The sequence below is a fragment of the Cynoglossus semilaevis genome, chromosome 20, assembly GCF_000523025.1.
Source record: "Cynoglossus semilaevis isolate Cse_v1.0 chromosome 20, Cse_v1.0, whole genome shotgun sequence".
Classification (NCBI taxonomy): Eukaryota; Metazoa; Chordata; class Actinopteri; order Pleuronectiformes; family Cynoglossidae; genus Cynoglossus; species Cynoglossus semilaevis.
In genome coordinates this window covers 13,254,319-13,279,525 of record NC_024326.1, presented here as the reverse complement: position 1 = coordinate 13,279,525, position 25,207 = coordinate 13,254,319, and the positions used below count along the sequence as shown (strand labels likewise).

The window sequence follows — 25,207 nt, the reverse complement described above, 5'->3', positions numbered from 1 at the left end:
TGCGAGAAAGAAAATGTATTGGTGTGAAAAGACTTTTCAGCAAAAACAGCCCGGAGTCGATGCAGTTTATTACACATTTACAGGAGTGAATAATTAACAGATTCCTGCAATTACTCTGCTGCTTCATCAATGTTTCACCAGCGGACTGTGCTGTGAGTTATGCAACAGAGGAACTACTTTCCTCTGTGTTTGTGTAAGATCAGGTGAACCTGAGAGGAAGTGTGTGAAATCACAGTGTTAATTTACTTGTTTAGTTTGTTTCAGAACGTCCAGTGAATCCTGCTCACACTCAGACAGCCGTCTGTCTCATGATGCTGCCGTTCTTTAAATAAAAAAAAAATCTGCCTGTATGTGTCACTACGTGAGGAGAGGACGTTCTGAGGCGCTGCTGATTTTGTAAAGGGAGATGTGACTGCGGCTCTGACAGAAGCCTGGATATAAAAGCGATCGTTGTCGTTCTGTTCCAGCTGTCGGCTCATCTTTCACTTTTTATACAGTTGGAAAATAAAATTGCAACAGCCCCATAATGTCAGTTTTCCTACGCGGCCCAGACTCCACCTCAGAGTGGCCCAGTCATTTGTGGAGAAACTCAGACAGTCATCAGTGGATTTAGAAATTCCAACGGTTGAGCAGAGCATGAATTCAACATGTGACCCACAATGCATCACTCGTGAGTGGAGGTGTGAGCAGTTTTACTTCACAGCAACGTAAAATTGAGTGTTGTGTGATGTGAAAAATACTGGTTTAATCTTGATGTAAACTCTGAAGTGATTGATTTCTTCCATTTTTGCCACTCGTCCTGACGACACTGCGCAGAGCCTTTGTCTTCAAGTCGCCCGTTTCTCTGCCAGTGAGATGAAATGTCCTCATTTGACCACAGGTGATGAGAACACAGAGAAACTATAAAACTGTCTTCTCTCTAATTCTGTTTCCTCTGGGTTTTGTGCTGTCTAATGTAATAAACCCCCCCCCTCGTTGCTTAAATAATACGTCGGTGTTTGCAGAATATCGTCCTGTTTTTCTACTGCTCAGCATTCTTCCTTGACTCCTCCGTTGACACGCTGCCGGTTCCACCAGTGGTTGTTGTGGGGCAGTGGCGTGATGTGCTGCGTGGCGTGTGAGTGGCAGATAATGAGTGGAATTCATGCAGGCAGCCACGGAAAAACTTGTTGTGCAGAGGTGACTCAGGTTGCAGCCGTCTGTGTTTTTTCACTCGTCCCTCATTTTGTTCTTTTAATATCAGCGTGTCCTCTCGCCGCATCGAGTTACAGATGTGGGGTCAACGAGGTGTCTGGTTCAATGAGAAGGTCACATGACAGCAGATGGAAATGTTGTTTTTTTTCTCTCCATCTCACAGACCTGTGGGTGAGTGATGCCGCTGGTGTCCAGCTGTGACTGCCCCCACCTGGACTGTGTGGGGGAAATCACCAAGGAGGAACTTATTCAGAAATCTCATGTAAGTCACCTGACCTATGACCTTGTCCACTGACCCTGAACACAACATGTTCTGGATGTTCTGTCCCAGTAAAAAAAAAGTGCTAAAATAAATGTAGAAGTTTAATTCTTTATAATAATTAATTTTTTGTAAACATGTTTTTTTTTCTATAAATCAGTTTAATTTTCTTAGAGACAGTTCAGCCTCAGTCTGTCGTCCTCGTCTCCATCGTCTGTATCTGGGCCTGACTGACTGCAGCACTGATGATGTGTTATTACCTCATACCGGCTGGGCCTGATTTTTGCTGAAATGACTGAGTGTCGTTACGTGCAGAGGAATGCAGTCGTCGTACGATTCAGTCTGACTGCAACTTCACGTGACTGTGAATAATTAACACACAGTTAATTATTCACAGTTATTTGGAGTTCAAATATTTCATAATTGGAGTACTGTCTTTGTCTACCTTTGATTTTTAAACCTTTCCTTCTTGTACCAGGGCCAGTGTCAAGACTGTAAAGTGGGAGGACCAAACCTATGGGCGTGTTTAGAGGTAAAATTGTGATTTTTCTTCTTCTTTTTTTTTTTTTTATAGAAAATACTCTCCTGTTTTGTAAAACCGTGTAATTTGTGTTTTATTTTTTCTTGTTGTTGTTTTTCCTAGAACGGCTGTGCGTACGTAGGATGTGGTGAATCCCACACGGACCACAGTACAGTCCACTCACAGGTAGGAGAGCTCAGAATGAAAGGTCCATGGATGTATTGATGATGATTGTCCTGATAAAACAGACCAACATGTGAGATCTACTTCATTTCATCATTTTCTTGCCCGACCCCGAGGCAGACACCGCGCAGTTTGGTTCATAAGACGCTTTGAATTTAAATCCTCGCAGAAACTGGACTAAAGACCAGAGCGTATAAAACGTACATTGTTCAAGCAGTGACATTTGAATGGGAATGTCATGGGAACACAGACCACGTTCTGTCTGTGACCCCTGGATGTGTGCGTGTGAGTCTAATGGTCATTTTACCCAGAGGAAGTCGTGGAAAATGTGGATCAGTGAGTTTCATAACCAAAGACCAAAGATGTTTGTTTCTAGAGCAGGAGAAAAAAACGTTTTTTTAAATCTCATTTTGCTAATTTAAAAAGTAAAAAAACTGCCTTTAAAATAAAAAAAAAAATCAATTAATAAAATGTGACACCAAATAAAACTAAAGTTTTAACCCTGAAAGTGTGAAACCCAGCACCGACACAGCAGCGGTCCAGAGCAGGAAAACCGCTGCACTTCCCAGGAGACGGGACTTGAAATAACACCGCCTCCAGCCCTGCTTTATTTTTATTATTTTCTCTGCAGGATCAAAGAGGCAGCTCACACACCTCCGAGCTCTCCTGAAAACAGGCATGGTTTAAAAATCACAGCCGACTCTCCTTCTTCTCTCTCCTACATCTCTACAGTCAGGCGCTCTCAGCGGCTGATCATTCATTATTAATTGCCATTCCTCAGGGAAGTGGGGGAGATTCACTGCCAGTGTTGGTTCCATGGTTACAGTATCTGCCCCTCCTGCCCCCCCGCTGCTCCACAGGCTTCATGTTCTCTCTCCAGTGTCCTCTCCGTTGACTGAGACATTTCCAGGAACCAGGTGGGGGTTAGCAGAGGGAGGAGGACACGCACAAGACAAACCTGTCATTAGAATCTGAACAAACGCCTGACGATCTCCTCTGTGGAGGAGCCGTCTGTAACGTACTGCTCTGAGGAGCGTCTGCCGACCCAGATTAAAAACGTCAGATACCAGACGATGAGAGAGAACGCTGCTGGAGGATCGTGACGTGAACGTGACGGTCTTTAGATGTTTCAGTGGAAGACGAGCCTCTTTTTCTGTTGCTCTCTGTCTGAGGCACCTGTGTGTGCAGTTTTACCATCTTTACATCTCTTCAGAGGCAGGGCCGTGGGTAATTGGTGCCCCAGCGGGGCGACCGGGTGCAGTGGGACAGTTTAGTCTCTTGATAATGTACCGTCAGATCTTAACATTTGCAGCTACGGCGTGTAAATAAATCTGACGTCTCTGAACTGAAATGAACTCAGGATCTTAGTTGTGGGTGTTTTGTCTGTGGAGGCAGTGATTTCTTGTCATCAGTTTTGTGATCGTTGATGTGAAGCGTGAAGAAGAAGCTAGAACAAGAAGAACTGGTTAAAAAACATCTGGGAAGCCTCATGAACCCACTGTGTTGTTTAGACTCTTCATCAATAATCCAAACATGGAAGTTTGTTAGTCTGTTGTGCTCTGCCTCACCCTCTCCTCCCCTCTCCTCCCCTCTCCTCCCCTCTCCTCCCCTCCACTCTGCCCTGATGAATAATGCAGACTCTGCTGGTTGGCAGCTGCTCACGTTCAGTCTCCTGTCCACCTGCCAGCCTGTCGGTGTTTGTCATAGTGGGTCGGCAGAACTTGGCCCTCCTCCCACGACAGCAAATGTCTGCCCCACTGTCAGCCATACTTTATACCCACGGTGTCTGAAAACCTCAGACATCATATATGTACAGTATGTTTTGAACATGGTGGAAAATATCAGTACTCTGAAATATCCTGATACTCCCTTTCCTGGTCCCGTACTACAGTTACATTGTTTAAAAAAAAAACAAACCTCATTATATCACAATATATCGTGTTGTTGCCCCTGTTTTGTGATACATATTGTGTGTGTGTGTGTGTGTGTTCGTAGGAGACGCGGCACAACCTGACAGTCAACCTGACCACGCTCCGAGTTTGGTGCTACGCCTGCAGCAAGGAGGTTTTCCTGGAGCGTAAACTGGGTCCAAACTCTCTGCACACCAACAACAACAAACCCCTCCCCTCTGTACAGAGCACCGGTCAGGTAACAACACCCCCCCCTGCTGTACACTTCCATTATCATTCACAGCAGCTGGGCTCAACCTTGACACCAGGGTTGGACGGCTACATTTTCAACTCAAGATTTTCTTTCTCTAGATTTAGATTATAATGTTGTCGATTGATCACATAATGCAGAGTGTTTCAGTCTCGGCACGTCCTTGATAGTCATTGACTAAAATGAGACCTTTTTATGACGAGGTTTTTCTGTGCTGCTGCTCCAGGAAAGCATCCGGGCCCCCGGGAGTCCGACCTCCCTGAGAGTGTCCCCCAATGGAGGCTGTGAAGATCTGGACATGGAGACGGAGGAGGAGGACGAGCTGAGGTCCAGAGGTCAGAAAGAAAACATTATTCCAACAGTAAAACACTGCTTATGTGGTGCTTCATCATGAGGTTAACTGTCGCCGTGGTGACCTCTGATGGAGGGAAACGTCACTGTAGACATGAAGGTATTTACGTTGTCAACAAGACCTTTCCACTGACCTTAGATGACACCATGTGCCTCAGTCCTACTTAAGCCACCATGCAAATCAGAGTGACACACACACACAGACACACAGACACACACCAGAAGGCATATGTTAGACTGGGACGTCATGTGACGCGGCCCACTCCTTGGCAGCCGTCACTACCTGGGATATTTTTGTAACAAAGATCACATGATCAGCAGGTGGAGAGTTTTTTTGGCATTTAACATAAACTGGTCTTTATCACGAGTTTATTTGTTCAAATCACACCCACAGTGAGAACACATGTTAGACTGGGACGTCATGTGACGCGGCCCACTCCTTGGCAGCCGTCACTACCTGGGATATTTTTGTAACAAAGATCACATGATCAGCAGGTGGAGAGTTTTTTTGGCATTTAACATAAACTGGTCTTTATCACGAGTTTATTTGTTCAAATCACACCCACAGTGAGAACACACACAGAAAAAACTCTAGAGAAGTTAAACATTAAACTTACCGTGTGTTGTCAAACTGAATATTAATTTAAAGACCAAATCTTCACTGGGTCTCAGCCCACGTGACGACAGTCGTGTTTAAATGATTGTTATCACCACTCTGACGCCAAAGTGAAACTCCATTACTGTTAATGTCTTGGTTATGAAGGGTGTGTCTCCATCACTCTGCTCCTCCTGGTGAAATTAACTTCTAGTCTGTGAGCAGCCGAGCCTGGTCCATAACCACAGCACTCTGTAAAACATGATACACAGAAATATTGCCTGATTTAATTTCCTGATCCCGTATCAATTTCCTCCTCAGTCATTGATCAGTTATTGATTTTTGTCTCCCCAATTCTCAGTCCAATATTCCTGGTGTTGGTTCATTTTCTTTTTCTTTTCTTTCTTCTCTAGTGATTCCAAATGTAGATCCTTCTGTTCCAGTGTTAGGAACTGATGTTCAGATGGAGCAGAGTCTCAGACTAGGATCACACTTTTAAACACAGTTAAATATTAAAAAAGAAAAGTCAATAAATCGTATCGTTGCCCCTGTATGACTGTATAAAAGAACAGGATCAGAGTGTCTGGGTTTTAATTTCCCCGTTGTGTTGTATTGTGTCTCCTTCAGGCCTCACAGGTTTGAAGAACATCGGTAACACCTGCTACATGAACGCTGCCCTCCAGGCGCTGTCCAATTGGTGAGTCCTCTCTGGCTCCACCTGCCTGCCACCCACTCTCACTCTTCCCTTTAATACACTGCCTTTTTTTTTTAGTATGTCTTTTTTTATTTTTTTATTATTTATTCTGCCCCTGCTTATTTTTTTGTTGACGGTGAAAAAAAAACCCCACCACAACTCTGCTCATTTAAGGGAGTGACGGCTGAGGGAGGAGTGCTGCAGTGCACCATTTGAGACGGCAGAAATGGCTTTTCATAGATCCCCGTGGGCTCTTCTGTTACAAATGAAGTTGTTCCCCATCTGCTCTGCCCCGTCTCATCCTCGCTTCTTTTTTTTCTTTTTTCTTCCCCCTCTCCACTATACTTTTATACATCTCTTTCTTCTCCCCAGTCTGTCCCTTCACTTTATTGCCAATACTTTTGATTTGTTCTTTACAATTAAGTTGTGCTTCTGAAATTAGGACTGCAGCAGAACTAAAGTTCCTCCCTGCCTCTGTTTTTTTTAATGAAGCTGAAGATGTCTAATCTGCACACCAGCCCAAATGAGGGGAAAATGTGGGTTGAAATTTGCAATCTTAATCACATTCCAAAAATAGGAGGCACTGAGTCAGGCAGCTGTTGAGGGACTGATCCTGGAACTCTTCTTCTTTCATCCCTGTTTTTCTGAGAGGCTGCGTCTTCTGGTCTCCTGGGTCATACATGGGTTTGAGGAGGTTTTGTTCTCGTCAAGTCAAGGTTACAGTTTTCTTTATTCAGCTCGTCTCTACATCTCTTCATCTTCATCTCTCTTCTCTCTGTGATTCTGAACCTCTGCTTTATGCTGAGTGTTTCCAGGTCTTTAAAATGAAATCAATTCAAACGTACACAAAGGTTGTATCAGCTGCTGAACACTGGGACTTTTCTGCAGTGACAAATTTGTGCTGTTCAGTACGTTCTCTATTTATACAGGTTACCTTCAGGTCTGTGGGCTCAGGATTTTTTTTAGGATTATTATTAATGTTTCTTGGAAACGTAAAATGTTGTTCAGGGTCCAAACAACGTCTCCTTCTGTCCTCCGCAGCCCACCGTTGACGCAGTACTTTCTTGAATGTGGGGCCCTGGTGAGGACGGACAAGAAGCCAGCTCTCTGCAAGAGCTACCAGAAACTGGTCTCAGATCTGTGGCACAAGAGCAGGTAAAAAAAAAAAAGTATAAACCTGTTTGAAACTGCACCATCCCACGTGTGTGTGTGTGTGTGTCGGAGGTGTCAGTACTTTGTGAAGCGTTACCATTTTGTAAAACAAATACTAAACATCTTGCAGCTCACCAAACACAGTGTGTTTTTGAAATAAAAGACAGAACAAACTCCTGTGGATCAGAAACAGAACATCTGAATTAGCTCTCTGTCAATTTGACTTCTTGTTCTGTTCAGATACAAATTGCTCATTTCTGAGTTTTCTTTTTTTTTCTTTCCTTTTTTGTGAATCTGCTGAAGCTGCAAGCGTTTCCCTCTGGTCTTGAGTGCATCACTCTACACCCACCTTCCAGTGGAAGTGTAATTTTAGAAGCCTGTGGCACCAGGCTGTCAGAAAGTGCTTATGTATCACTGCAGTCACCGTTTTCCCCTGTTGATAGGAGTGAGCTGTAGGTAATTGTTGCCTCTTTTTATGGTGTAACATACTGTGAGTAAGTAGGACAGTCACATGATCAGTCTGTGATGAAAGACAATTAAAAACACACGGTGTTATTTAGGTGGTGGTCTGTGATGCCTCTGTAACGTCAGACGATGTTTTCGTCTTTGTTGACAATGTTGTCGTGTCTTTCCTCTGTTGCAGACCCTCGTATGTGATTCCCACCAACTTGTTCCAGGGGATCAAAGTCATAAATCCAATGTTCAGGGGATATTCTCAGCAGGTGAGTCATCCTCGACGAAACAATCATGAACACACACACCAGCTCTGTTTTGATTGGATCGTCAGGCCTGTCCCGCTGTCTTTTCTGCTGTAATAGTTTTCTTTTCCTCCTAAGAAACAAAGCCCATATTAAACGCTTTTCTCTCAGCAGTTTGACTTCGACTTTGTGCTGAGCTGCGGTTATTGCAGGCTTTAATGTCCAGACTGAAAAGCTATAAAGCGATCTGATGCCGTCCCTCCCTTTTCTCTTCCACTCCGTATCTCTCAGTGCTCGTTTCTTCTGCAGAAATCACGTTAGCTCCGGCTCGATTCACTCGGCCAGATAAACTGAAGCCTCCGTCTCGCAGTCACACATCGTACGCGTTTGGACTCTCGTTTCACTTACTCAGAAATCCTCACATTAACTCCCACAGAGAGAGAGAGACAAGTTGATTTGATTCCTGCAGATGCTTGAGAGACAAGATAACTGCGTCACTGGTATAAAAGCCTTTTTAAAGTGGTGCCACTGAAGCATGTCTGCTCTTTGTCCTCTCTCTGTAAATAAAGGATTTACATGGCTGAATGGAAGGAGGAATAAAGGTCCTGTTTCCTCCTGGCTCACCACTGTTGATTCAGAGGAGTTAGCTGAGAAAGGTTCATTTGTCACGCTATGTTGGGCTGCACGACCATGGAATTAGCATTACCATGAATGAAGTGAACATTCCAGGCCCTGGGAGAGGGGAGTTCATGTGGCTGCAGAGGGAGGTAGAATGTCTGAGGTTCATTAAGTTGGACAAACACAATTGTCAGCACTTGGTTTTAGGTTTTGGAGTTTTTTAAAGTGGAAGTTAAGTGGCTGTTGATTAAAATTCAGGGACAACAGCCTGAGCACAACTTTGATGACCTCTCGACCCGACCTTAGTCGGGGGTCCGCTAATTTACAGCCAAATGAAGTTCACCAAACACATTTTGAGCATTTTTGGCAGAAGTGCAGTACATGAGGTTGTACTACAGATGCAAAGAGGCTAAAAGTGATTAAAATTCAGGGACAACAGCCTGAGCACAACTTTGATGACCTCTCGACCCGACCTTAGTCGGGGGTCCGCTAATTTACAGCCAAATGAAGTTCACCAAACACATTTTGAGCATTTTTGGCAGAAGTGCAGTACATGAGGTTGTACTACAGATGCAAAGAGGCTAAAAGGCCACATTTTTATTTACAGCGAGCAAATCACTGCAGATTTTGAATAACAAAAAGAACTCTGAACTCTAACTGACCTTAAAGTGAACTGTGATGTTTATCAAACTCCAGGACTCGCAGGAGTTTCTGCGGTGCCTGATGGATCAACTTCACGAGGAGCTGAAGGAGCCCCTCCTCGAGCCCTACGACCGGTCCAGCAGCGTCACGGTGGACGAGGCTCCCGAGGAGGACAACCACAGTCAGTCCGACAACGACTTCCAGTCCTGCGAATCCTGCGGCAGCAGCGAGAGGGCTGACAACGAGGTGCAGAGCGGGAACAACCACGTGAACGACACCAACACCAACGAGGCCGAGATGCTGATCCCGGAGCAGGACGAGATCCAGGCCAACAGAGAGTGGCAGAAGGAGAAGAACATGATCAACGATCTGTACAGAGCCGGAGTTCACAGCGTCATGTGCGGGAGCACTGGTGGAGACCTGGACAAAGATGTGGACACCACAAACGAGAACACGCCCATTATCAGCAGCCAGGGGGCCATCAAGAGTCAGAACAGAACGACGGGTGAGTGTTACAGACGCAGACGCCTCCTCTGACTTCTGAATGTTTAAATCTAGGTCTTAAAACCTACACATGTGCCATTTTCCCCTCTAGATTCCTTCTGCGACATCCAAATGTCCAACACCACAAGACCACAGAGTCCAGTTCCAGTGGATGGACACATTCCCAAAATTTCCAGCAGTCCGCCCAAAGCCACATCCAGCTGGCCCAGCCTAAACCCTGCACATAAGAAAGGTACTTCTGGACAATCAGAGGCTGACGTCTCTGTACGAACAGACTTGATTTGTAGAACGTAGACTTTTCTAAATCATGTTCTGGTTCAGAAATCAGCAGTAGAAAAAACCCCCGAAGAATCTGAATGACGGCAGATGAATGATTGAAACACAGAATAGTCCTGACACGTCTCTGCCTCTCGGCCTCTCCACAGCAGTGACCACCTTCTCTCCACCGAAGAACAAGCGGCAGAAGAAATACCGCAGCGTCATCTCAGACGTGTTCGACGGGACCATTGTCAGCTCCGTTCAGTGCCTCACCTGTGACAGGGTCAGTTGTCCTGAGTCCCACAGTACAGCCCCCCCCACACACACACACACAGCACCAGGACGCATTCAACCCACAGGAAGCCGCTACAGTGTTACTGTGTCTTAGCCGGACGTCTGTGACCTCTGTGTTCGGCAGGTGTCCGTGACTCTGGAGAACTTCCAGGACATTTCTCTGCCCATCCCAGGTAAGGAGGACCTGGCCAAGCTCCACTCCTCCACCCACCAGACCTCCATAGTCAAAGCCGGCTCCTGTGGGGAGGCGTACGCAGCCCAGGGTTGGATCGCCTTTGTCATGGAGTACATCAAGAGGTTTGTTCATCACGACGTTCATACAGTGACGGTCACATTCTCCCAGCATGCATTTCTCACTCTTGACTTTTGTCTTGTCACAGCTGGTTCTGGGGTCCGGTCGTTACACTCCAGGATTGTCTGGCAGCTTTCTTCGCCAGAGATGAATTAAAGGGTAAGAAACAAAACACAGACATTCAGTTATTTTAAAATTTTAAACATTTAATGAAGGTAAAAAAAAGTGACTAACTCTGGATACTAAAACAAAGGGTTCAGTTCATGCTACTTATCGCAACATGAATTCTATTTGGTGGAGAAAACTGAGCCAGTAAACAGGAGTGCAGCTCTGCTCTTAGGATTTAAGGTTTTTATCGGAGCTGTTGTTAAACCTGAATGCACCACAAAGGTTTGTGGTGCATTCAGGTGTTAAAAGTATTTAAACTGACTGTGTTTGTTTATTTTTAGGAGACAACATGTACAGCTGTGAAAAATGCAAGAAGTGAGTACAGACTTTCCTTAAATTTCTTATTGAATGCTGGTTTTAAATTATTAAACAAACCCTGGAGTTAACTCTGCTGTTTTTATGTCTCTTCTTTCCTTTTCCTCCAGATTACGTAATGGAGTCAAATTCTGTAAAATGCAAAGTTTGCCAGAGGTATTTCACATGACAAAAAGAAAATATCAGGCCTGTCGAACGATAACAGACCTAATCAGAGGGATCAGCAGGGTTGTTGTCTGTGCTTCACACCAGTTTTTTTTTTGACAAATTCAAATGATGGAATTATTAACATGGAAAAATGTCATGATCCATTTGGCTCCTTTACACGTGTTCTGTCTCCACCTCCAGATCCTGTGTATCCACCTGAAGCGCTTCAGACACGAGCTCATGTTCTCCACTAAGATAGGAACCCACGTCTCCTTTCCACTTGAAGGCCTGGATCTGCAGCCGTTCCTGGCCAAGGACAGTTGTGCCCAGACGACCAACTATGACCTGCTGTCAGTCATCTGTCACCACGGCACTGCCAGCAGTGAGTGGGCACAGTCTCTACAGCAGACCCGTGCATCTGCCACCCGTTGGTGCACACAGTGCTGCATTTATTAGCCAATTGGGGGAAGAAAGGGGGGGGGGGGTCGGATTCACATGTACTTGTGAGGTCCATGAATAGATGGATAGATTTACTGATCCTGCCGCTCTAACGCCCTTCTGACACCAGGTGGCCACTACATTGCCTACTGCAGGAACGATGTCAACAATCTGTGGTATGAGTTTGATGACCAGAGTGTGACGGAGGTGTCGGAGTCCTGCGTCCAGAATGCCGGGGCTTATGTGCTCTTCTACAAGTAAGTAGCCACACTGGAGAAGTCTTCAAACTATTTGTACAAATAATAAAGAACGAATGACCAGCAGCGGAGAATTCCCGGTCGTAGATGTTGTGTTTGCAGATCTATGTTCACTCTGTCTGAGTTGGTCTGATCTTTAATCAACCTGCTCTGTTCCCATCGCAGAAAGAGCAACGAGGATGCTCTGAAAGAACGGAGGAGGGTGTCGGGTTTGTTCAGCATGATGGAGCCCAGTCTCCTGCAGTTCTACATCTCTCGTCAGTGGCTTAACAAGTTCAAGACCTTTGCTGAGCCGGGACCCATCTCCAACGATGACTTCCTGTGTTCACATGGGGGTGCGTATGACGCAGTCTTTTCCTTTTTTATTTTTATTTTTTCCAGTGAAGCCAGTTAAAGGTCAGAAATGTCTCCAAGCAGGAGGTTGTCTCCTCAGCTCCACTTATTGCAGCTTCTGCCTTTATCTCTGATCCTTCTGTCTCACTTTTGTAAGGAAGCTGCCGGGGTTCTTGAAAGGTTTTTTTTTTTTTTTTTTGCCAGTCTGTTTCTGTTCTCTTCAGTCTGCTGTGTTAGGCTGGAAATTATGGAGTGGAAAAGAAAGTATTTTCCTTATTGTACAGACGAACAAAGCCTGATTTTTTTTTTTGTTATGTCGCAATATTTTGGTGTATTGATATTTAGAGCAAGTGTAGCTCGACTTTAACTGAAGCGTTTATGTCACTAAATCCAAACCAGTTGGTCTCGTTTCTCACTTCTCTACCTTTGTGTTTGAAAGCCTGATCCTGTGAGTTAACGCCAGCCTTATGTTTCCCTGTCTGTCGTCAGGCGTACCTCCCAGCAAAGCGTCCTTCATCAATGACATGGTCGTAATGCTGCCACAGAACGTGTGGGACCACCTTTACAGTAGGTACGTACTTCACACGGCCCAGTCGTTACACTGTAAATCCCCCCCTCTCCCCCCCCCCTCCGCTCTCTGATCTCAGTAGCTGCCTCCCTTTTTCCATTAACGTGCACTGCTCCCCCGCAGGTATGGAGGGGGACCAGCTGTCAACCACCTGTACGTTTGTCACACGTGCCAGGTCGACATCGAGAAACTGGAGAAACGACGCAAGTCAGAGCTGGACATGTTTGTCAGGGTGAGACTTTATTTTTTTTTCTCATTTGGAAGTAGACGGGAGTAGCTGTGAGTTTAGAGACGGCAGGAAAGAGCTGTGTGTGTGTGTGTGTGTGTGTGTCCACGGATACAGGGAGAACCATTACTCCTGTGTACACAGAGCACAGGTCTGTCCTCCAGGGTGTTTTAACAGTTGATCGGCTGCATGTGTCGGTGCTTTCTCACTCTGCAGGAGATAAAAGGTGTGAGTTTGGTGAACGCTTTATCATCAATGCATCAGGGCGTGTGTGTAGTTGGAGCAGAGATGGTGTCGGGGGGAGGGAGGGGGATACAGGGAGGGAGATACAGGGAGGGAGGGACTTAGGAAATGGAATGAGCACCAGAGAGGATTGATCAGCTCAAACATCTCTCTTGTAAATCCTTCAAAGCTCACTTTTTTTTTTCTCTCCCTTTTTTTCCCCCTCTCTCCTTCGCTCCCATCCCCCTTGTTTCTCCTCCTCATCCCCTCACATCCTTTCTCCTCCCCCTTGTCTCTGCTCATCACTCCTCCCCCATTTCCTGTCTCCCTCCCGTAGCTGAACAAGGCATTTCAGGAGGAGGAGTCTCCGGTGGTCATATACTGCATCAGCATGCAGTGGTTCCGAGACTGGGAGGGATTTGTCAAAGGAAAAGACAACGGTGATTGGACGCACGTCTCGTCTTCACGGTTTAAATGCCACTTTGATCCCAATGCGTCTGATGAGAGATTAAAGTGACTTTCAGTGTGAATACATAATAAGTAAACAGCACATGTACACATTTACAGTCGCACTTCTTGACTCATCTTCAAAGTGTTTGCTTCAGTCCCCTGAGCCAACAACCAGACATGAAAAGAAACTTTTTATTTTCTTTCTCTGCTTTGTGAAGTCGAATCTCTCGGTAATTGACACATTTGAAAACAATTTTTTTTTCTTTACTTTTTCTTTATTCTGCTTTTTAAAAGCAGCTTGCCCTACATTGGTTCTCCATGTAAACAAAAGAATTTGATTAATTATTATTTCAGTTTAATGAGAGATTATGAGAAAAAGAAATCTGTGAATTGAAATGCATGTTTTTTCTGTGTATAACCCGTTTGGTTTTTTTTTCTGCTTTAAGATCTACCAGGACCGATTGATAATTCCAAGATCACAGTAAACAAGAATGGTCATCTAACACTGAAGCAAGGTAGAGTAATGTTTGTTAATGTTTGCACTTGTGTGAATTTTTTTTTTTTTTGTGCTGTGAAAACAAACAAGCACTTTGTAGCAGGACTATAGCCGTGCAGTGTAAACATCAGTGAGGTCTCAGTGTTTTTTCCCACCGTCCCTGTAGGCGCAGACTCCGGCCAGATCTCCGAGGAGACGTGGAACTTCCTGCACTCTCTGTACGGCGGCGGCCCCCTGGTGACGGTGCGTCCAAACGTCACCCATCAGGAAACCGAGACATCGCAGTCGGAGGAGAAGATTGAGGTGGAGACGCGCTCCGTTTAAACAAGCACTTGAAAAAAAGAAAACTGGATGGGGGAGAAAAAAAAACTTAGGAAATGAAAAGCTTTTTTAAAATTTTATTTTATTTTGCACTTTCATTTTATTGAAGCAAAGGACCTCATCGTAACGGCTACATGAAATCTGTTGACAGCTGACAAATGGAAATAACATGTCGTTTTGTACATATATGTATAAAGAGCTCTTCAGTTTCTATTAGCACTGTAGTGTCTGTGTGTCAGGTGGTTTTCAGACCCAAGCATTTAAATTATGTGTAGCTAAAAAAAAAATTTCACTGAATGCCATGTTTCCTCTGTCCCTTGACCAAAATGAGCACATGTATGTCTAAAAAGTCTTGTGTTGCTGATGATGTTGAATCAACACATTTTGCTGTAGCGATATCATGGATTTTTCTCCTATTGTAAGATAATGTTGTCTTTTCAGCTGCAAAAAAAAAAACAAAAAATTGTGAGAATGAGAAAAATGTGACACTTAGGGTGATAAGAACAAAAAAACAATTGTAAGAATGATAAAAATGTGACACTTAGGGTGATAAGAATGAGAAAAATGGGACACTTAGGGTGATGAGAATCACAAGGTTATGAAGGGACTAATTACTGAGTAGTCTCAGGTAGGACTTTTTGTGTTTTTGCACTGTTAGGTATACAGTACAAATCGGCATGCTAACGCAAATGTCAGGTTTGTATTTGAATGTACTGATGGACGCAGTATGTCGGATGAGACTCAGCACTTGGGTTATTTATCACGGGAGGGTGTGTTTTATTACAATGTTCATAGGTGATTTCTTTTGTAGAATATCAGCAGAAGGTCATGTAGATTTTAAGAATGCATGCTTTTCACACTCACGCCCAGTGTCACATCACATGTAACTGCATGTAAATGCATAGGCTGCCCATGACGTGCACGCAAAACACTCTCAGTCGGTTCTGCTCGTACAGCCAGAGAAAAAAATGTTCATGGGAAAAATAGTCTTCACCGTTTTCATCGTTAATTAGCAGCAACAATTACAATGTAATTCATTAGAGGCATTATTTTTTATGTATGGGCATGGCATTGCTTAGTATGTTAGCTAAGAGGTTCCCACACTTTTTCTAAAGGGACCCACATTTAACCATTGTGACCCAGTGCATAACACAAATTAATCTAAGGATTAATCTGACCAGTATGATTGAAGGAAAGAAAAAAAATCTGGACCACAAAGGGAAATCACACTGTATTGTTTCTATCCATAAGACAACAAGAAATGCATAACATCTGAACCTCAAAAAACAACCTTGTGTTTATTTGGCATCCATCCTCAAATTCATCCGTCAGTCCTGACCCAGACTTTGGGAATTTCTGTCTTAGCTGATGGGTTGAAGGCACATTGCTGTACTTTGGCATTTTGACACCACTTGAATAAGATCTACACTGATCTACAATTGTCATATCACTTGTGTGCTTATTGCAGATTGGATGTGTGCCATTGGTTGGGTATCCGCGGCTGCAGGCAGCACATAGTTAACGTTAGTACCATGCATTGTCTTGAGACCCACAGTGAGTACTTTAGAACACAGATCTGAACATTGTATAGTAAGTGGCCTGATTTAAAAACATTGTTATTCATTGTATTGATGGTTGTATTATTATAATTATGTTTTCTGTTTGTCCAAGTCATACACAGCACTATTTAACTGTCTTTTGTTGGGATTCCCAAACGCCTTTAACTTAAGTAGAAGTGATGATAAAGATGGAGTGGACGAATCAATTAATGAACAAATTTAACAAATCTTCTGCAAAGTTTCCATAGAAGTTTTTTTTCTGTTGTATAGTCTGTACATTGGCTGCAAATGTCACCCATGACCAGTCTGGGCCACAACTCTTTGGTGACAGATCATGACAGTTATCTACAGTAGTAGGTTGCAATTAAAATGCTGTGCCTAAATGTGTTTTTTCTGCATTTAACATCACTATAGTGAAATCTATTCAGATTTCTTCTGGCTGACATCAATAAAATGTGACTGAAACCCTTTGGATATTGTGGTTCCATGACTGTTGTGGTTATTTTTTTACAAGCCTGGGTTCTGTTGGTGAGTGAAACAATGGTGGACATTACACCAAAAGTGACCGTTATAATGTGTTCCATATGTTATAAAAGTACATAAATAACCAACCGTAATTTAAAAACGTTTTGCCTTGACGTGTATCGTGTATTAAAGTCTTGACTGAGGCAAAAATGTACAGTATAGTGTTGCGTTTGGACGAGCGCGGCTGAGTCGGCTCACACACCCGGACTAGTTGACTGGACTGAAAACATGGCTGCGGCCGAACGTGCAGCAAATTTACGGAAGTGAGGTATGTGTATTTCTCCGGCTTCAAAAGCTATTTTAGATATATCTGTACAAAACGCTAGTGGTGGGACTATAAACGAGGAACCCTGACTGTTTTATCCACCTAAAATGTCAGCGGACGGATTTGTTTGCAAGACACTAATACATGGGCAAAGTTATGCGCCGAACAATCAGCTAACCTGCTGCGGTTAGCCGTTGCTGCTAACTGGTTGCCGTTACACTACTATAGTATAGCTGCTAACCATGCTATAGCCGTTTCTGCAGCGGCATATAAGGATGTTAGCAGCTGTTTCCCACAGTTGTAAAATGTTTTGTGAATTATGAGGAGTATCATTGTTAGGTGCCAGGTTTGTTAACATGTATCCAGGACTGGTAGTGTCACCACAGCGCGGCTGCTTCACGAAATCGCCACGATTCTCTTGCATGGTGCGGTTAACGGGAAATTAGCCGAGGTAACGTTAGCGTTCTCGGCTAACTAGACATCAAAAGGCAAAAGTCATGATATTAACTTGTTTTAATTCAAATATTTTATCACATGTGGTTGCCAATATTTAGTTTTAACTTAAAGGGTCGGGACGTCTACATATTTGACAACGAGACATATTATTTGTATATTTATAACCACCGTGAGCGCAATTAGCTCGCTATAGCAGCTATGTCAAAGTAGCGCTGGGTTTGGAAGTTGCTCAGTGCTAACACCGAGAGCTCCCTGAACCACCTGTGTTGTTTATGCTTCAAACATGTGTCCAGATTTTTAATTGTGAATTCTGGATTTCACGTGCCGCAGACCAATGCACACCTCAACCCAGAGACATCGTTGTCTTGTGTGTCTAGTTTAAACTGTAACCTCGTGTCTCCCAACTTTGTCGGTTACTGGACTCGCCGCAGTTGTTTTAATCGGGATGTTGGGGTTTGAGCGATTCTCGTCGGCATGGATACAAACACAACTTCGTGGATTTTTGGGTTGCCAGTAGGCCCTGTGGAAGTGTTGAACTACAGGTCAGTAACAGCGGCGAGCAGATAACGGTAAACAGAACAGAGCTAATTGTTTTAACTCCCTAGGTTATTGTGAATATAAAAGTTGATTAGCATAGATAGAGCCTGGGATCAACACAGTGGAGTGGAGTCTGTGTGTGTTTTGTCGGGATTTATTATTAAAAATATTGGGAATATATATTAAACGTGCATGCATGCCTTACCTAATGTATTTATATGTACCAATATGTTTATAGTCTTTGCAAATACAAGCAGTGTTTGGAGAATGAGACACCAATAAGTTCTAGTCTGTCACAGTTCACACATAGGAAATGGGTGTAGCTTTTCCCAACCATCAGTAAAGGCTCAGGAAATTAGAGTTATTTGTCATCTTTAATACCTTGATAATTTTACTTCTGACTTCTTAAGAAATATTCACTGATTCTACTACTACATTAAGGTCGGAGGTGGTTGGTATTTACTGGAAATAGTTTTCAGTCCTCAATATCTAGCCCTCTACTTGTTGACTTATGAAGGACCCTAAGTTCAAACATAGCAGGGTGGTGCAAAACCACCTCTACCGCTGCTTTTGCTACTGTCAGAATGTGTGCATGTGTGGTTCTTTAATGTATGGTGTTTTCACATCATGTGTGGAGAAACTGTTAACAATCTCGGTGTCTTTCTCTTAAGGTGTGTGTGTGTGTGTTTTCCTGCTTTGTCCTCCGTGAACTGTGAGGTCATATGTGTGATTCGTTGGAGGAAGAACAGCAGTAACAGTTTACAGTGGTTTCTATTCTGTGGTATCTCTTCAAAACTGTTATGTTCTGTATTCACAAACACAGAAGGAATTCACAGCAGGCAGAATTATTGGGACAGAAATCAACCACAGAGTGGTATTTAATGTCAGCTCTTTATTTTGGATAGTAACAACAGTACTTCATCTTTGCCAACTGTGCCTCTATTTATCATAGAAAAGGAATAGCGACACCCCCTCCACTGGAGCACTCTTAAGTCAGCACTGCCCCCCTCATCCTTCTACGTTATCTCCATCCAAATTTAAATATTAATTACGCTCAGATAGGCTACAAGTCCTAGTGGTTATTTGCCTGTGTGTGGGAGAAGCATCATGTTGTTGCACTGTCACTTGTGTAAATATAGAAGAAAAATCCAATAGGTTAAACACATCTGCATGATTCAACCAGAAGCTTTTGAGAAGAACAGGAAGTGGTTGACAGGGTAAATCCCTGTTGTACTGCCACAGTAGTTGCACTGACTAAGAACTTGCTTTCTGTGACGTTTTTTTTTTTTTACGTGACAATTGAAAGTGCAGCCGATGAACAGAAACAGTACATTTCCAGTCGTACGTTGTGTTTAAATCTGAGACTTGTAAACTACAGTCACAAAGTGAAATCACAGTCGCTGTAAACGGTGTGTTTTGTTTTTTTTTTGTGTGCAGAATGTGTCCAGGCGAGTGGAATTTGAAATTCAACGGTAGCTTGAGAACACACCAAGAATGGGTTGGTGGTTGAATGCCCCGGGTTCCAGCTGTTTAGTCTGTGGATCCGAGTGTCATGTTGTTAGCCTACGGTCATGACCTGTGATCTCAGTGTTTACTGGGATTGAAGTTATGCAAAGTACAACCGACAGGTCAACCATCAGATTGAAGTCATGAGTAAAAACATATGAGGAGGAAAAATGTGTGTCACGCTGATCAGAGATCAGTTACTGCACGAAACAATAAGACGCTGTAGTAGTGTTTGCTGTAGTAAGGTAGTTGTTAAACAAACTCACTTATAAAACAATATTTTTTCTTAAATAATGTTAATAATTGTAAAAGGCAGATGACGTCAGTCGGTTTGTTTATTGTTGTCACCAAGAACCCAGTGCTCGGAGAGAATTATTATTGCCAATCTTTCCTCCTCATATGCATGAACTGATCACATTAGCTGCTGCTCTTTGGGTCCTGTGCAGACTATAAGTGATGCGTGTTCTAGGACATGACATGATCTCCCTGTCAGAACATTAATCAGTTGTACCTGCAGCCAGAGTATTCCACTGTTTTGATGCTGCAGTGGTTAGTATCATGCATGGAGGGGTCAAAAGGGTGAGACATTTTTTTTCCCTTGTCGAAAAAGAAATAGTAGAATCATAGAAATGAGTTGATTAGTTGATGGAATCATTTCTCTCTACATGACAACTGATCTTCATCAGCGTTCAGTGACGTCAGTCTTTTAAATGTCTCTTAAACATCACCTTCACCTCCTCACATTTCTTTTCATCGGCTGTTGTTGCAGGAGCAGCCTTCATCCTCAGAGTACTTCAGGGTCATAATTCCTCTGTGAGAACATTTTACAGTTTAGAGTTATAAAGGCGTTGCAGTCAGTTTCTCAATGGTATTCTTTTCCCTTGAGTTTAAATTTTTAACTCTGACTCTGAGTAACTCTGAGCAGATATCAAACGGTTGGATAAAAACCTCTGCAGAAGTGTTGGTGCACATATTACATACACATAGATTTATCTGCTGAAGTGCTTCAATGAACTACGAAGCATAGATTTTATTTTTTGTGTCATGCACAGTTGTATTTGGTGGCTTATTTAGGAGGTGATGCTTTAAAAAAAGCATGTTTTGGATCTGAGGCACATCTGTGCATCGGCAGGAACCTCAGCCAAACACAGTTCTTGAGGTTTTCTGTGCTTTAAATTACTCACAGGAAGTAGATTGTTTCTTTCAAAGCTCCCATGGTTTCCTGCACTCTGAGCCTCTAACCCTGGTGTAGAGTTCTTATCTGAGCATTTCATTTTTTTGTTTTCTGTGGAAAGACCGCAGCCTCTCGGGCCTCTGGTACACCTGTGAGACGGAGATAAACACAACACGTGTGCACGGTGTCAAACGTATAAATACAACACGTGTGCACGGTGTCAAACGTAGTGTTATCTGGGACGAAATGGTTGTTGAAAAATGTGTTAGAAATCACTTGACCAGAACAGCCTAACAAACTCCCAACTACTCTGGTGTTACTGGGCACATGGTGATGAATGTCAAAGATGTGACAACACCCACATGTCGTCAGCCATTAGGCCAGATGGAAGGGAGCATGCATAGAACATTGTTGTAAGAAGACTCTTAAGCTTTAATTGTTTTTCCTGAGCACAGACCTGGGATCAGACGTCCACTGCTCCCTGAGGACGAGAGATGTTGCTAAGCTACAATGACAGGAAAAATCAATACCCCTCTGGTGTGATGCTGCTCGGGGCATTTTGCACCTCAGGGTTGACACACTCTGGTTGGCTCTTGGCTGACTAGTCAAACCATTCACACATAAAGTCACTGCAACATGAGGGCCACGGTGTTTGCCTTGATCAGTAACGATCTCCTCTGGTCATTCCCTGAACCTGTCTGATGAAACGCCTCTGTGTGTGTGTGTCCTTTTCAGGTGCCCACATTCTGCTGCAGGCGTGAGAGCACCAGGATGAGGAGACTGTAGGCACCCGCCGTAGTATGGCCGCGTCCCGTTCTTCGCGTGTCACAAGGTCATCAGTGGGACTCAATGGATTGGATGAGAACTTTTGTGGTCGTACCCTCAGGAACCGCAGCATCGCCCAGCCAGAGGAGACTTCGCTGTCTCCGCTACCCAGGGCCCGCTCGCCCAAGAAAAGGCAGGAGTCGAAGCAGGAGTCGAAGCAGGACGGTAAACAGGAGTCCAAACAAGTGGTTAGGGACGAGTCAAAGCAGGACAATAAACATGATACGAAGCCGGAGTCTAAGCGGGACTCTCAGCACGATGGCCAGGAACAGGCCTCGTTGCCGGGAAAGCAAAGTGTGTCGAAGGCTTTACCAGCAGAGGTGGAGCAATGGACCAGCTCCAGAAAGCGGGGTGTGTCTTGTTTAGAGAAGGACATTACTCTGGAGAAGCCTGAGAACTGTGACACGGTGAAAGAGGTGCAGGATGCCTCTCCTCAAATCAAACGGGCCAAGCGGTGCTCCCGCTCTGGGGAGTCTCAGGGACAGGAGGAGCACTCAGAGCCTTTAAAACCTGAAAGCCCAGTGTCTGTCACCGAGGCTAACAAGGACAACACTCGCAGTGAATTTTCTAGCCAAAACTTCGCTAACCCAGCTCCCTCCTCCCCCATCAGCTGTAAAGAGGGTCCTGAGCTGATGGTCGCCCAGGCTGAGGACGGTCATGAGGAGTGTGACGGGGTCCCCCAGACCCTGAATGCTCATAAAGCTTCTAACGGACTAAAAGAGAAAAAGGCAGAGGAACCGTGCACAGTCACCGAGGAACCCTGTGCGAATGCCACCTCTGCCATCAGCCACCCTTTGCTGCTCAACGGTAGCCAGGCGGGGGTGCCCTCGTCCCCTGACCCTGCTGTGCCTTGTACAAACTCTGACCCTGGGCAGATCGAGGTCTCGGGCTCAGGGGAATCGCCAGCTTCTTCTGCACCAGCGCACGTGGCTGCTCCGGAGGACCCTGCACCCGAGCTAACAGTGGCCAAGGAACAGGAGGTGGAGGAGGTGGAGGTGGACGTAGTGGGTGAGCCCATGTGCCTTGCTCATGAGGAGCAGGTGATGGAGAGCGACACCAATGGCCAGCCACTCACACCAGTACAGGAAACCTCCCCCTTTATCACTGCACCCAACTTGAACAGTAGTCCAATCAACAATGGTAACTCAGGAGAATCCACACCCCCACTAGCAAAAACCCCCTCCCCCACAGAGCCAGGGTGCAACCCCTCCTCTGGCACGTCCCCCTGTTTCACAGAGCTCTATGAACACAGATACACCCTGCGGACGTCACCCAGGAGGGCTGCCACCTCCAAGCCCAGCTCCCCTCCCAGAGACAATGGTCCCTTGAGGGAGGAGGGGGAGGTGGACGCGGGGCCAGAGGAGGACTGCCCCGCGGAGCAGGAACCTGCCCCCTCGGAGCAGGAACCTGCCCCCTCGGACTGTGTCGGCCCCTGTCACGAGGAGCAAGTGTCCACCTCCGATCCCGAAGACACAGCAGGTGGTGAGGCCAGCGGCTCTGTGTCCTACAAGGAAGCTGAGAGTGACAAGGGGAAAACCCAGAGCCAGCCTGCAGACGAAGAGGAGGAAGAGGAGGAGCCAGACGTGTACTACTTTGAATCTGACCACCTGGCCCTTAAACACAACAAAGAGTATGTGGGAGCACACACACACAAACAGATGGTTTATCACCCATCATGATTTGGTGCTAGTTCATCGTCTGATGTTAAAGTTATAGAACTTCACTGTTGTTAATATCAAGAATAACTTTATTTCTCTGTTAAGGCTGGGGGGGGGGAGCGTCGCTTCTCTCGGTCTTTGAAGCTCAGAACAAAACAATGAAAGAAAAATTGAATCGAGACGTTACGCTGCCGACGCATAAAAGGTTTAATTATCTCATTTATTTTCAGTCTGTTCTCAGTCGTTGGGGGAACATTTGCGAGCTTCTATCTATAGCCGCCGCCGCCTCCTCGTTAAGCCTTTACATGTTTTCACATTTAATTTCCACCTTGGATGTGATGCTGCGATTGTGTGAATTTGCGGCCGGTCGTCAGAGTTTCGGAGTGTGAAGAGATTCCATGTGACAAACGTTCGGCTCTGACTGTTTTCTGTTGTTTTAGACAAAAGAGAGTTTTTTTATTTCTGTGGTTAACAGTTTTGGAGGTGTAATAAAAAATGTGATTTTCCTTTTTATAAGCAGACTGGTGTTACAGAGTCAGGCTGCAGCAGGTCATTCAGTCAGTCAGTCAGTCAGTCATTCAGTCAGTCAGTCAGTCAGTCAGTCAGTGAGTGGAGGAGGTGGACAGACAGAGTATTCCCCAGCTGGACCCTCGTTGTCTCTGACACAGGTTTTGGTTTCCCTCTTGTACAGCAGCTTTAGCCTAAGATTTCACTCTGGTCGTATTGCGAGGTAATTTGATGCCTTTTTCTGTGACAGGCCAGTGTTTCTGCAGCGCGGGGGGAAGAATAATTCCTGAAGGCTCAAATCAATGCAGCGAAGGAGTAATTTTAGGGAAACATGACTCTGCACTTTTGGGGTTGCTGAATATGTAGAACTTACACTGACATGATCGAGTGCAGAACAGCCTCCATCTGAGTGAAACAGTGGAGTAGGTGCAGACCAGACGGTGTCGGTGTTAAATAAGTGCATTTCTGACATTTATGTCACAGAAAATATTATATCAAGTGTCCGTCAAACACTGGACATGTGGACATGTCCCATGGGCAGCTGAAAAGTACCAACGTGAAAGTGGTGCAAAGTGGTGTTTCCTATAGATCAGAGATGAATGAATGTATGTTTTTTTACTTTAATTTTTAAACCTCACACATCCATGAAGCCAATGTTTTTAAACTGAGCTGTAGTCTGGTACCGAACATAACCTCTGTGACTATTACAGTTATACATCAGTCACACGAACGGCTCATCCAGCTGTTTTTAATCCACCGGCCGCTGGTGAATAAACCGTCCTGTGCATTGATTTCCATTCATGTCCAGTTAGCAGAGATTGATCCTCTCTGCTCGGACGATGTCCACCGTCGGGTTGTGGCTGTGTGCTGTGCAGCCACCGCTGTGCACGCGCTCTAAAGCCTCAGAGTCGGTACCGCACTTAATCACCGAGGTGACAGCTGGGTCTGCAGCTCGCCCCGAGACCCAGAGGGCGTCCGTGAAAAGGTCAGGTTTCTGTAGCTGCACAGGTTTTAACAAAGTAAACACAAAGACAGAGTCGTCTGGAGCGTCACTGAAGACTGAAGAAGTCTTTCATCAGCTGTGTAGATCTGTCGAATCTATTTTTTATTAAAAAGTGTTATTTCTCGCTCCTCGTAGACATAATTTAAATTGAAAAAGTGAAATCTCGATCACCTGTTATGGTTCCCTGCACCACTGCTAAATAATGTACGCTATTTGTTTTTTAAAAGTCTGTTGCTCAGCAACGTAGCGGGCCGTTCCGTTAAATAATGTAATGCGTGCTCCTTTCCCCGCGCTCTCATCTAAACTCACTGCTTCACATCAGTTACCAGAGGCTGCTGCAGACCATCGGGGTTCTCGAGGCCCAGCGCACGCAGGCCATCCTGGACCTGGAGACGTTGGCGTGTCACCAGCGGCGGGCGCTGTCCGATCCCATCAGCTTTGTGGAACAGCTGCAGAAACAGGTAAAAAAAAAAACAGCAACACAAGAAAAAGTGTGTTTTTTTTTGTGCTAACATTTGTTCAAACACATGATCAGAGATGACGAGGTCACAGGTCACTGACGTCCTCGCTCTGTTTTCACTGCCTCGGTTTTTCAAACATTAAGAGAATAAATATGAGGCGGTTTGTTTAATTCAGTCTGCAGACTGGTCCCTTTTCTTCCTCACTGCAGCAGGTCAGCCTGACTGGAATGTGCAAACCCCCGTTCCCGTACACCCCCCACCCCCGCCCCCCCGTTGACTGCTTAATCAATAGGATACCAGGGCAAATCAGTAAATGAAGTGGAGCAGGCAGGTGGATGTGGCGGCTCGCTCCACACAACCACGGCCGCTGTCAAAG

The 25,207-nt window shown here is 44.8% G+C and overlaps 2 protein-coding genes across 7 annotated transcripts in view; both read left to right on the top strand.

The window, feature by feature from the left end:
• The window catches only part of usp33 (ubiquitin specific peptidase 33), an 18,950-nt gene extending 4,139 nt beyond the window's left edge, over positions 1 to 14,811 (top strand). The window contains exons 2-24 of one of the 4 annotated variants that reach the window (XM_025066363.1): positions 1,358 to 1,456; positions 1,932 to 1,985; positions 2,097 to 2,159; positions 4,152 to 4,304; positions 4,543 to 4,651; positions 5,890 to 5,959; positions 6,998 to 7,111; positions 7,752 to 7,830; positions 9,121 to 9,571; positions 9,662 to 9,802; positions 9,996 to 10,111; positions 10,247 to 10,419; positions 10,503 to 10,573; positions 10,864 to 10,897; positions 11,008 to 11,053; positions 11,246 to 11,426; positions 11,613 to 11,739; positions 11,905 to 12,074; positions 12,562 to 12,643; positions 12,764 to 12,872; positions 13,426 to 13,528; positions 13,985 to 14,053; positions 14,201 to 14,811. In XM_025066363.1, the coding sequence (XP_024922131.1) occupies positions 1,373 to 1,456; positions 1,932 to 1,985; positions 2,097 to 2,159; positions 4,152 to 4,304; positions 4,543 to 4,651; positions 5,890 to 5,959; positions 6,998 to 7,111; positions 7,752 to 7,830; positions 9,121 to 9,571; positions 9,662 to 9,802; positions 9,996 to 10,111; positions 10,247 to 10,419; positions 10,503 to 10,573; positions 10,864 to 10,897; positions 11,008 to 11,053; positions 11,246 to 11,426; positions 11,613 to 11,739; positions 11,905 to 12,074; positions 12,562 to 12,643; positions 12,764 to 12,872; positions 13,426 to 13,528; positions 13,985 to 14,053; positions 14,201 to 14,358 (2,757 nt within the window). In that variant the 5' untranslated portion in view covers positions 1,358 to 1,372 and the 3' untranslated portion in view covers positions 14,359 to 14,811. Of the gene's footprint in view, positions 1 to 1,357; positions 1,457 to 1,931; positions 1,986 to 2,096; positions 2,160 to 2,821; positions 3,074 to 4,151; positions 4,305 to 4,542; positions 4,652 to 5,889; positions 5,960 to 6,997; positions 7,112 to 7,751; positions 7,831 to 9,120; positions 9,572 to 9,661; positions 9,803 to 9,995; positions 10,112 to 10,246; positions 10,420 to 10,502; positions 10,574 to 10,863; positions 10,898 to 11,007; positions 11,054 to 11,245; positions 11,427 to 11,612; positions 11,740 to 11,904; positions 12,075 to 12,561; positions 12,644 to 12,763; positions 12,873 to 13,425; positions 13,529 to 13,984; positions 14,054 to 14,200 lie in introns of those variants that run through there. The other 3 variants (XM_008334895.3, XM_025066364.1, XM_025066365.1) reach the window with 3 other exon arrangements.
• A 1,668-nt stretch (positions 14,812 to 16,479) lies between these two features.
• Positions 16,480 to 25,207, top strand: part of zzz3 (zinc finger, ZZ-type containing 3) — a 14,645-nt gene continuing 5,917 nt past the window's right edge. Inside the window, exons 1-3 of one of the 3 annotated variants that reach the window (XM_008334897.3) lie at positions 16,480 to 16,707; positions 21,113 to 22,832; positions 24,693 to 24,831. In XM_008334897.3, the coding sequence (XP_008333119.1) occupies positions 21,178 to 22,832; positions 24,693 to 24,831 (1,794 nt within the window). In that variant the 5' untranslated portion in view covers positions 16,480 to 16,707; positions 21,113 to 21,177. The other 2 variants (XM_008334899.3, XM_008334898.3) reach the window with 2 other exon arrangements.